The sequence below is a fragment of the Notamacropus eugenii genome, chromosome 2 (genome assembly GCF_028372415.1).
Source record: "Notamacropus eugenii isolate mMacEug1 chromosome 2, mMacEug1.pri_v2, whole genome shotgun sequence".
Taxonomy (NCBI): Eukaryota; Metazoa; Chordata; class Mammalia; order Diprotodontia; family Macropodidae; genus Notamacropus; species Notamacropus eugenii.
In genome coordinates, this window is record NC_092873.1 from 71,836,667 (window position 1) to 71,849,854 (window position 13,188).

At 35.6% G+C, this 13,188-nt stretch overlaps 1 protein-coding gene across 3 annotated transcripts in view; it reads left to right on the forward strand.

The window, feature by feature from the left end:
* WDR45B (WD repeat domain 45B) overlaps positions 1-13,188 on the forward strand; it is a 91,055-nt gene that overhangs the window by 32,625 nt on the left and 45,242 nt on the right. For all 3 annotated transcript variants that reach the window (XM_072640905.1, XM_072640903.1, XM_072640904.1), the window contains 3 exons: positions 373-474; positions 5,769-5,856; positions 7,556-7,650. In XM_072640905.1, coding sequence (XP_072497006.1) covers positions 373-474; positions 5,769-5,856; positions 7,556-7,650 — 285 coding nt within the window. The remainder of the gene's footprint in view (positions 1-372; positions 475-5,768; positions 5,857-7,555; positions 7,651-13,188) is intronic.

Genomic DNA, 13,188 nt, shown 5'->3' on the forward strand with positions numbered 1-13,188 from the left:
ATGTATTTTTTATTTGACAGCAGATAATTTGTATTGAAGACATGTCTAGGATGTTCTCATAAGACAATTAGACGTTACTCCTAATATCTCATCTAAATAGAAACTTTTTATGAAGATGCTAACCAAACTTCTGATTATGTTTCCTGTTCATTATTTGTATTTTTATTTATTATATCAGTGCTACAGAGCACAGGTATAATAACTATCAAAACTTTGGTCCTTCTCATAACTTCCTGTCCTGATAATTCTAGTGCCTCTCTTCTTTTTTTTTTTGAAGGATAAGAATGCAATAATGGGCATTGCATGTGTTTGTTGAACTGAAGCATTGAGTTTGATGTGTTTTAACTTTTTTTAAAAAATAATTCTTTTCAGAATTCCTTGAAGGAGGAGTTGGCCATGTGGAAATGTTGTTTCGTTGCAACTATTTAGCATTAGTTGGTGGCGGAAAAAAGCCTAAATATCCCCCTAATAAAGGTACAGTAGTTACACATTTAATAATTTTTTACATTGTATAATACTTTTAATTTTCAGGGTGCTTTCATTTCTCTTTCCTAGTTTTATCCTGTGTTGCAATTTAATTTTAACAAAAGAGTAAACTGAGGCAGATCTCTGTGCAAGATAAGATTTATTATTATTAGCAGGGGCACACTGTCTGTCAATAAATAGGTCAGTGACTTGCCTTCATTAATTCCAAAGACCCCAAGCAAAAGAAAGTTCCCCTTATATAGGTTTTGGGGAATACAAAACAAAGAATGGAACAGGACCTCATGGAATTGAGGGCAACATCATTGGTTTTAGAGCTGAGGCACAGGGAATACCATGATCAGTTGGAAGTTTGGTGATGGGGTTAAATAACAACCCCCTTTCTTCTCTCATGAATCTAAGAAGTACTCATTGTTTGAGACCAGATGTTGGATAGTGCCCTAGACTTCTGGACAGCAAGTCAGACATCTGGAATGATAGCTTGGTGGAGTAAAGATATCAGGCCCCACTCTTTCTATTCACACACATTTCCCAAAGTTAACAGAATTCTTTGAGGTAAGAATAGATAGACTTTAAAATTTAACCTATTACAGGCCAGCTAAACTCTGAAATAAGTTCAGAGACAGAGAACTATGACTTAAGCAGTTACAGGACGAAAGCAGTTAAAGGGCAAAATCAATTACTTATAATAAGATAAAGAAGAAAATGATACAAGATTAATTTTAATCTTCTCACCAGTGAAGTACCAAAGAACTAGGAAAAAAAGTATGTGGTTTCTTTACCATCTCTAGGAAAAGAAATTACAAGTTAACCCATTTCCACAGTGACATGTGGGCCAGTTTTCATTTGCTAAGCCAGTACCTTTGAATTTTTTTTTTTTAAACAAAAGTATGAGGAATCTTTTTAAAAAAAAAATTAATATGATAATAGCCATATGTAAGTAAAAAGCAGCTTAACTTGATGAGTTTTTTGATAGACATTAAAGTTTCAACTTAATTGATAATTTAAATTGGTAGCAATGAATATCAGGTTCTAGTGAACCTAACAGATAAGCTTTAAATTCTATAATTAGTTCAATTTAGATAGGGAGTAGAGGAGAAAAGAGGAATTTGAAGGAAAAGAGGGTAAATTAGAGAAAGAGAAAACCAAAGATGCAAGAAAGTGAGAGATGCATGAACACAGGAGTATAGCCCAGATGAGTTATAATTGAAATATTTTGTCTAGTTTATAGCCTCCTCTTAATTTCTTCTGTGTACTTCATAATGTTATCACTGTCCCACTGTCCTTTGATTTTTTTTTTGTTAGCTGGTTAGCTACTGTTCACAGCTGTTTAGATACTCTTCTAAACCATTGGAGGTTCTATACTAAATCGAGTTAGCCCCAGAATCCTATTTCTTGGGTTGCCCCAATAGCCAGATGAGATGAAGGTGAGTGGCAGCATTCCTCATTATTAATTTTTAAGCCTTATTCAGAATGATTTGATACAGTTTTTAAGGCAATTATGTGGTGCAGGAGATAGGATGCTGAGCCTGGAAGACTAGAATTCAGCTTCTAGCTTCAGACACTTAGTAGCATTGTGACCTTGGGTAAGCTGCTTAACCTCTGTCTGCCTCAATTTCTCACCTGTAAAATGGTGATAATAACAGTACCTGCCTCCCAGGGTTGTTATCAAATGAGAAAACATAAATGTGTGTTTCTTTCCTTTTGTTTCCTTTAAGTTATTGTAGTAAGAGAGAGTCAGCACATTGTGAAAGGTTGGGCTTGGAATTTGGAATTATAGAGTTCAAGGTCTGCCTTTGACATATATTAGGTTTGTAACCTTGGGTAAGTGATTTAGCATTTCAGTGCTTTGGGTTATTTTATGAGGTTATAATTTATAGGCAAGTTTTGTAGACCTGCAGCAACAGTGGAATGAATTTCTGTACTGGGAGTTCTGAAGAAAAAATGAGGAAGTCACAGTTCTGGGAAAAATTATTGCAGTAAGAGAGAAGGAAACTGTTTAATTCTTTGAAAGTGAGGTGTCTCATATGTCGTTAGTGTTCAGCTTCTTTTTCCACATGATTTCTAAAGACTTTGATGCAGATTCATTTGTAGTATACAGAGCTAGTTGTAAATGTGCTGCACCCTAGCATTCCTTAGTATGGCTATAAAGATGCAGTGCTGCAAAAAGTTAACATACCTTCATGGGGTTACTTTGAGTTTGGTCAGATAATCATGTAAACGAGAGTTGTAAGTAGGAAAGTTATAAGTAGAAAATCACTCTGTCTTTGGGCTAGGGGGCAAGGAAATGATTCCCTCTTTCTGGTATTTTTTTTTTTATACTTTATTCCTGTTTTCCTGCATTCCAGAGATCAGTGCCAGTGTTAGCTCTTTTTCCATATTCTCTAAGATGTGCTTGGTTCTTTTACTGTGTTTTAAAGCAGTGATACTACCTCCTTCACTCCCTGGTTGCAGCATGGGAATGTTCTGGAGTCAGCTAAAACCAACTCACAGAATCATTGTTAAAATTTGGGTGTGAACATTTATGTCTTGGAAATCAGAAATTGGCCAACACTAGAAATCATGACTTGATTCGTTGTTGTGTTGATTGTCTAGGCTTGAGGAAGTAATGGAGAAAATGTTAATGATGCAGATTAAACTTAAAAATGTATTGTTAGGACAATTTTTCCCCTTTGAGCCCAGAACACACCCCTGAGTCAGTCCACAAAATACAAGGGGCAAGGTGTTGCAAAGGGAGGAAAAAATACAAAACATACTTTGACCAGTAATAGGATAAAGTCACTATAGTTAAAATGACATTTACTCTTTCCTTCACCTTCCCCGCTCTTTCTTCCTATACCAAGGAAAGTATGAACACCTAAAGATTTTGTGGTATAAAACTCCACTTACGGTGCGAAGTTGCCATAAGTTCCTTTTGTAAAATTTCCACTTTTTCTCACATACTCATCCATGAAGGGAAAAGAAGCCACTATAGTGCATCTTTTTCCTTTCCCCATTACTACTTTGCTACTTGTAAAGGGATCTAATGTTCCTCTATTCATTTGGAGGATGCTTATATGCATATATACATTGCTCTGCAAATACCAGAGGCTGCTTTTGTAGGACACTACCACTTCGAATTGATTGGTCTTTTTGTGTCCCCTAAAATCTTAAAAAATAATAATAATAATAATAATGCAGTTGTGCTTTATCTGTATCATGGAGGCTTTGCCGAAGACTCTGGGTTTTTCCATTTCTAATAAAGGAGAATCCAGAAATGATAACAGGCCCTTTTTGACAAACCTAGTCCTTTTGGTCACCCTCCTAAAGTGTAGTCTGTTTAGCAAAATGCATTCCATAGGCTTTTGCCTGTACTTGGTTATTCTTTGTCTCTTCTTCCAAACTGATTCCAAACTCTAATCTCATTCAGCCTGGGGATTGTTTACTCAGGGCCTATTAGATACTTAAAGCTGCTTCTCTTGATGGACACTTCTCATATCAAGAAGATATGTGAATGTCATAATTCTCTTCCCATTTTCCTAGGTCACTATTCTTCTAGCCTCTTGACCCCAGGAAGCATCAGTTCTGTTTCTTCAGACACACACGCACACACACAGACAGACAGATACACACACACACACACACACACACACAGACACATACACATACACACAGAGACAGACACATGCACACACACACACACACACACACACACACACACACACACACACACACCTCTTTGTTAAAATTCTTTACCTCAAGGCTCAGCTCGGGTGCATGTCCTCTAGTTTTAACCTGTTGACAGCACCTTATGTAACTGGCCGGTAACAGTTCTTTCACTTGAATGCATAATGCATTTAGGTTATAATATAAAATAACATGGAAACAAAATCATGTTAAGTGATAAAGCTCCATCATCCTTTACCTAGATAATAGATTAAGATGTGGGCCATATAAAAGAGAAAAGAAAAATATTTCTCAGTTCACTTACTATTTGTATTGGAGAGGTATTTGACCAGACTGATCAGAAGCTGTGGGAACTGGAAATGAGCAGAAGAAGTAGAATCATGACAAGGAGGAGCAAATATGGACTTTTATTAAATTGTGATTTATATGGAGAGTGCAGATCCAGGGGAGAGACCCTAAGTTCTTAACTCTTTATGGGGGCTCTCAACCTCAGGTTGTCACTGTAAATTTGAAGCACTGTATAGGTTTATGGAAAATGGAGGAGAGTGTTATTTGGTTCCTTAGCAGCCCATGCTCTAGTCTGTCATGAGAGGGACTTATCCATGGTAGTGCTGTAAGTCTATAGGACTGTGTAAGTGCCAAGTGGAAGACAGAGGCTTAGAGTACAGAGAAAATGGAAGTATCTTGACTATTTATGGGCTTAGATCTGAGTCTTTGTATTTTTTGGTTGAGCCCAGATCAAGACGATTCATACCTCATCAGAGAGTTCACCTTGTTCTGGAATTTCACCTCATGTCCAGGAGATAAAGAAATATTTTAGATCTTCCTGGGACTTAACTGACTAGGCACAGATGATATTAATACTGTTGCAACATAATTAAAATATTTGCTAGTTTTAAGAGGCAATATAGCTCACTCCTTTTGTCTTTAGGAAGTTCATTTTAGACATTGAGATGTAAATACAGTCATAAAACTTCAGACATTCAGTTAGGGAAAAGCATACTAATTTTGGTGGAGGTTTGGTTCTCTCCCTTAATTTGCATTTATATATATTGGACTCTGGTTGAGGTTACCATAAACTTTTGGGTAATATGTAGCAGGTTATATTGTCGTGTCCGTGGACAGACACCAGTAAAGTTAGGGAAAGAAGAAACATTTTCTTGGACCTTCTTTCAGTTTTCTCTACAATTAGAATGTGAGTGCCTCAGCAAGGTTTATGTTTTTACTTTTCTTTAAATCACTAATACTTAGCACAAAGAGTGGCATATAGTAAGCCCTTAATAAATGCTTATTGAGACCAACTGATACATCTAAAAGAAATTTTTAGACAAAAACTTCTAAGATTGACTGCACTTAGTAAGATCCTAAAACTTTAGGTTCTGAGCCATAGCTTATTTTACTTTTTACAAATGTATGTATTTTTTGGCATTAAAATTGTATTCTCAGTGACAGCTAAGTATTTATTTTATGATAAATTACTAATGAAAGCCTAAAATAAAGGACTCTGGGGGTGCCTGTACATTGAGTGATTTGGGATTCAGAGATAACCTTAAGATGAAACATGGCTAATTGTAACTTATTATAATTATTGTACTAATAAGCTATTTTTGACATTTCAGTGATGATATGGGATGATCTAAAAAAGAAGACGGTTATTGAAATAGAATTTTCTACAGAAGTCAAAGCAGTCAAACTGCGACGAGACAGGTAGGCTTCATATGCTGTTTAAAATAGAATGAAACACTTGCTCTCTATGAAGATAGCTGAAATATTTATATATGAGGAAAGAAAAAATTGTAAAAATCTTTGTGAACTATTCATTAAATATCATCCAACTGTAGTTTAAGATTCCAAGAGACGATATACGAGTATCTTTACTGTGGTGTTTCATGGAAAGCATTGATACTCAGCAATAATTTTGGAGGACAGTAATTGATGGATCTCAGCAACATGAGAAGTGTAAGAAATAGTTTCAGATTCAGTGTAAAGAAAAATGTAAAAAGCATTTTGGGGATGGATGCCTGAGTCTCACCAATGAGTCAGAATCTAAGCAGCAAAGACTTGGACTGGTGCTGTAACGTAGCTAGAGTTTAGAGTGTGTTAGCTTTTCTAAGTGCGCTGAACAAGAGACATGATGAAACTTTATTTATAAATTCCACTAATTTCTTGTTAATTTCACACATGTGCTAAAGTTCACCTCTACAGTTTCTTTTGGGAGTGGGGTAGCAGAGTTGCTAAGCTAGTTACCATAAATGTTAACTTGTCAAACAAAGGAAATATTTTACAGTGAAGGCAAATAGTTTACTAGAATAAAATAAGTATTGTTAAGCTGTTTTGTCAAAAAAATTTTGCTGGAATATTGTTTTCTCTCTTTTTTTTCTTTTTCATGGTTTTTCCCTTTTCTGATCCTCTTTCACAACATGACTAGTGTGGAAATGTGTTTAATGTGATTGTATGTGCAATTGCATGCCCTCTTGGGGAAGGGGGCAGAAGGAGGGGAAAAAATTTAGAACTCAAAATCTTATAAAAGGGAATGCTGAAAACTATAAATTAATAAACTCACTAGATAATGGCTGTTGGGATGATAAATTATTTTTAATCTCTGTAAACATTTAAAAGATATGTGTTTATATATGAATTTAAAAGAAATAGTTTAAAAAAATATGAGTTTAAAAGATGTAGTGTATATGAATCTGAATATATATGCTTTTCTCTCTCTTTTTTCTCTCCCTTCTCCTTCTGTTTCTCTTTACCTTTAATCTGAAATTATTTTATATACATATCATCATTCTGTAGAGCCAAACAATTATTGTCCTCCAGGATTATTGCTGAAAACTGCAGTGTTTTCCATGAAACACCATAAGCAAGATATAGTTATCCAGATGTGGGTGTGTGTATCAGTCCACACACGTAGAGATAACTGTATAGAAATGTAATACATAGGGCTATACATATGTGTATAGTTTATGTGTATAGCTATATAGATATGGACATATCTACACGAATATGTAGACAAAACTATATATAAATGCATGTATGTCTATACACAGAGAGACTTTTATAGAGGCCTTAATAGCTGAAAATGTATGTATGTGTGTTTATATTTTATATATTATTTATGTATGTATGTATTTATCCATCTATCCCTCTTATGATTAGTGTACGGATGGAATTTTAAAGTAATCAAATGCCTTTTTTTTGAAACATTTTCTATGACTCAGATTTTTAACTAAGTCAGTCTGCCCCAAAGAATTGGTGAGATTTTATTCTAACTCAAGAGTTTTTCTTTTAATGTATATTCTTTGTGGGTAGTGTATTTGAATTTGAAAGAGACAAGCCTGAGAACTGACTCTTTGACTTGAGTTTAATTTTTGAAGAAGAAATTGGGTAATGTTTTTTGTTTCAGAATTGTGGTGGTTTTGGACTCCATGATTAAGGTTTTTACTTTCACACACAATCCCCATCAGTTGCATGTATTTGAAACCTGCTACAACCCTAAGGGTAAGTCGTATGTGCTATATAATGAATAATGCTTTTTACAGTTAGCTAAAATACTTGTGTGCATGAGTGTTTGACCATATTATTTCCCTACTCATTAAACTTTAGTGGCTCTCTGATACCTCCAAGGTCCAAGATAAAGTCTTCTCGCAATTGGAGCCCTCCATAACCAAGACTCTTGCTATCTTTCCAGTCTTCTTACACTTTCTTTTTTTCAGTCTATGATCCAGTTATACTGGCTTACTTGTTTTTTGCCTACATATGACATTCCATCTGTTGTCTCCAAAACTTTGCCTGGCCTGTGCCCCCTACCTGAAATGCTCTTTAACTCTCAATTTGGAGAATAGCTCTTATTCTTATAAATTTGAATGAGTTCCTTGTATATTGTAAAAATAAGACTCTTATCAGAGAAACTTGATGCAGATTTTTTTAACCTGGTTGTATCTATTTTTTCTAATTTTGTTTTATATAAAAATTTAAAAAGTTTGTATATTCAAAATTCTTTATCTATTTTGATCCTTTCTGCCCTTTCTTTAGTCATAAATATTTTTCCTATGAATAGAACTGAAAGGCAATTTTTTTTCTTGCTCCTCTAATTTGTTTAGGATGTTATTCTTTATGGCTAACTAATGTATTCATTTGGAGATTTTCTTGTTATACAGTTAGTTTATACATAATTTTGCCGTACTGCTTTCCAATTTTCTCAGTAGGTTTTGTCAAATGATGAAGTCTTACCTAGTAACTGAGATCTTGGGCTTTCATATATTAAGCTACTGTGTTTGTTTACTTCTGTATTTTATGTACCATAATCTCTTCTGCTGATCAACTTTTCTTTCTTAACTAGTACCAAATTGTTTCGATGATTACTGCTTTGTAGTATTGTTTGAGATCTGGTATCTAGACTCCCTTTTAAAATTATTTCCCATAAGGTTTTTGACCTTTTTTCTTTATTTTCTCTAGCTCTGTAAAATAACCCTTTATTTGTTTGATTGGTATGGCACTGAATAAGTGAATTAATTTAGGTAGTATTGTCACTGTTATTATATTGGATTCTTCTAGCCATGAGTAATTAATATCTGTTCCATTATTTAAATTTGCCTGTATGTAAAGAGTGTTTTGTAAATGTATTCATATAGTTCCTATGAGAGGCTTGGCAGAGAGGCCCCCAAGTATTTTGTGCATTGTTTAGTTGTTATAAATGGAATTTATTTTTCTATTTCTTCCTGTTGAGTTTTGTTTGTTAGTTGAATTGACCTAAGATGAGTAGGTCATACAGCCAGTATGTGTCAGAGGTTGTATATGAGTCTTTGTGACAAAGAGGGCATCTCTCTTTCCACTATCTTGTATTTGTCAAAATCATTCTGTCAAAAAGTATTAAGCCTTTACTGTGTTAAGCATTTGAGGATATAAAGAAAAGTAATAACAATCTTCCCTCGATCTCTTACATTCTGATGAGGGAGACAACATAAAAATACCTGGACACACACACATGTATATAAATATGTATGTATGTATATATATGTGTGTGTGTGTGTATATATATATATATATATATATATCTCCAAGATACATAGTCGCTGGCAGGTAATTAGGCACTAACATGTGGCAAGATCAGGAAAGGCCTCATTTAGAAGATTGCATTTTAGCGGAATCTTTATGGAGGCCAGAGAAACCAAGAAGTGAAAGTGAAGAGAAAGATCATTCCTGGTATGGCCAGTACAAAGGCGCATAGGCAAGTCAATAAGTATGTATCAGGTGCTTGCTGTTTACCAGGTGCTGTACTAATACAAAGGAAGGCAAAAACAGACCCAGTTCTCAAGGAGTTCAGAGTCTAATTGGGGAGACAGCATGTACCTAATTATATATAGAAAAGATATAAGACACATATAATTGTGCATAATAACGTACTGCTGCTATGGATAAGTAATTTCTTTTTGTAAATTGTTGAATGATTACCCGATATCTCATTTGGTTACAATATCAAGCTTAAATTGGCTCAGCCTGGATTGGATGGCTAATAGACTGGATGACAATCAGACATCAAAAGGATCTTAACACACTGGAGCACTAGATTGAATCTAGTGAGATGAAATTTAGCAGGAATAAATGTAAAGTCTTGCACTCAGATACAAAAAATAAGCTGGCTTCACAAATATGAGATGTTGTAGGCATAAAAAGACGACAGTTCTGTAAAAGTTATGGGGATTTTAGTGGACTGGAAGCTCAATAGGAATCAGTAATGTGATGTGGCAGGCAGAATAGTCCATGTGATCTTTGGCTATGTTAAGAAGGCCATACCTTCCAGGAATAGGCATTTAATGCTGTACTCTGCTCTACCTCATCAGACCTTGATAACATAATCACCTTGATAACTGTGTTCAGTTCAGGACACTGAAGTTTAAGAATGACATGATAAGCTGGAGAATGTCCAGAGGAAGGTGTCCAGAAATGAGAAGGGCCTTGAATCCATACCAGATGAGGATCGTTTGGAGGAACTGGGTGTGTTTAGCCTAGAGAAAAGATATGTCGTGATTGTTATTAAAATATTTGAAAGTATGTAATTTTGAAGTTGCAGAGACCAATTTAGGCCTGATTAACAGGAAAAAATATCCTAATAATTAGAGCTGTCCAGAAGTGGTATGGGTTGCTTTGACAGGTGTTGTTTCCCCTCTTAGAAAGTCTTTAAGCTAAGACTGAATGATCATTTTTTAAGTATTAATTCTAATGAATTGGACTAGATGACCAGTGAGGTTACTTCTGTCTCTTTAATTCTTTGATTCTGTGCTGTGTAAAATCAAAAGCTTTCAAAAAAAATTTATTTTAAAAAATTAGAACATTGTCTTCAGTTATGCAATTCCTTCCCTGTTCTCAGCTGTCTTTGAAATATTACTAACAGTGGTTCAGTAGTATATCTCCTGCTGATTTCAATGCTTTAGGATGTGGTTCATCTGGGCCAGATATCCTGAATTCTTCCAGAGTAGCTGAATGCTCTCTTATCATCGTTTTAATTATATCAGGTATCACCTCCCTATCAGCCATTTTTGTTCTGATCTTTCCTTGCTACAGATTCTTTTCATTGATGTAGAAGACAGATAACAATTAAGTAGCTTTACTTTCTCCCTTGTCAGGTATATCATTCCGTTCACCCCATGCAATGGCCCTGTATAATCTTTGATATGCCACTTTACCCCAATAACCTCTTATTATCTTTAATTTTCCTTGCCAACCTTTGTCAGCTCTTTCTGAGCTTTGGCATTCCTTACAGTGTTTCTTATAGTATTGTTCCACAGTTTTACGTCCATTGTTACCTCCTGTTGCATGCATATTCTGTGCTTAATTTTTAAAAATCCGGGTTGTTGTTGAGTTCATTGTACATTTATATTGGTTTCTTTAGACCATTTCTGTTTTTCCTTTCTTAATAGAATTGACTCTCTGTCTTCAGAACTTGATCCTGAGACTTTCCTAGACGTCTTCAGCTGAATTCTCCTGTAGAATTATAGAATCTTGCTTATTTTTTTTATCTTTGAAACCTGCTTTCCTAAAATCTAGATTATGACTAGATTTCCTTTACTCTGTCACACAGCCTTGGAGGAACTTCCTCCTAAGATTCTTATCCCCTCCATCCCACCTCCAAACTCTTCCTGTAGGAGATACTGAGATCCAGCATGAATTACCTACCTCTTCTTGGTTATTTCATCTTTTGACAATAAAGTTTTCATTAAGATAAGTCAAGAAGTTTTTTGTTTTGTTTTTGCCTTGGAGAGTGGTCTAGCATTCTCTTTATAATCCAAGTCCATCAGTGCCATATCATTCCTGTGTACTAGACTTGTGATTTGTTTTCCCAGACTCCTCATCTGTTCTTCTGAATAGGTGGTCTACAGCTATCAACTAAATCAATTGTGTTTCTCACTGCACTGATCTTTTCTCTTTATGTGCATACATACATCCACATCCACATCCATACACAGATTAAAACATTCTGAACAAACAACAGTAAAATGGGCATTGTCATATAAGGGATTATAGTGATTGCTGATATTTTAAAGTGTATATTAAATCATCATGTATGTTAATTCATCAAGGCTGTCCTGCTTGTCTTTGATTTCTTTTGGCCTTCTTTCCAGTCTTCCTTCCATTGATCTTCACCCAGAACACATGTTCCCATGATGGTTCTTGGATTTCCTCACACTTATAAAAAGCTAAATGCCTTTTTAAGAAGTTTGAAATTTAAAAGCATAACAAACATGAACATGTTAATATTATAAAATAGACCTTCAGGCCACATGACCCAACACGATTGAAGACTAGACATTTTCTCTGATCTTCGTGACTTACCAAACCTATCCAAACTAAGAATTGTGTCCAAGAGGTGAACCAGTTCTAATGGTAGAACACCAAGAACCCCAGTGAGATAAGTCTGATGACTTAAAGTCAAAGAAGGTTAATACCTAATCCCTAACACACTTACTTAGCACTTCCTCCTGTACCAACACCCATACTTTGGCAGGACTGCATAATAGGACCTGTGGTCTTGTCATCTGGGATCCACACAGAGATTTCCTCATTGCTACTATAGCCTCTGCCCAAACACCAACTTACCTGCAAACTACTGTTCTGTGGCATCAAATAACAGAATTCAACTCTTCCCCATCCCCTGTTCCCACCTGTGTAGAGCAGGTGGAGATACAGAAAAGCAGAAGCTTGATATGCTTGTGGTGGAAGGCTACTGAGCAGTACTTAGCCAGAGAACTAAAGTAACCAGGGCAGGGCACTAGCATGTGTATGTGGTTTCACCAGGGCTCCCTCAGTTAATAATCACTTATTCATTCCCTACTATATGTAAGGCACTGTGCTAAGTGCTGAAGATACAAAAAGAGGCAAAGGGGATTTTGTTCCTTTAAGGAGCATAATCTAATCAGGGATTCAACAGACAACCAAGCTATATATAGGGTAAATAGGAAATAATTTGTAGAGCGAAGGCACTAGAATTCAAAAGAGTTAGGAAAGGCTTTCTGCAGAAGATGGGCTTTTAGTTGAAACTTAAAGGAATCTAGTGAAGCCTGACATAGATATGAGAAGGGAGAGCATTCCAGGGATAGATGACAGCTAGACAAATGCCCATAGCCAAGAGATGAAATGTCTTACTTGTAGAAAATCCAAGAAGCCAGTTTTACTGGCTAAAAGAGAATAATGTGGGGAGTAAGTTGTAAGAAGACTTGAAAGAGTGTGAGTGTGTGTTGGGGAGGTTATGAAGAGTCTTGAACACCCAATTGATGATTTTTGATCCTGGCTGTGAGAGAGAACTGCTGAAGTTTAGAGAGAGAGAGAGAGAGAGAGAGAGAGAGAGAGAGAGATATGATTGTACCTACACTTTAGGAAAATCAGTGTAGTGGATGAATCAAGAATGGAATGGAATAGGGGGAGACTTTGAAGCAGGCTATTGCAATAGTCCAAGTGTCAGAGGAGACAGGGGGCATATTTGAGAGATATTGCAAAGGCAAAATTGACAGGCCTTAATAGCAGATTGACTCGGGGCAGCGG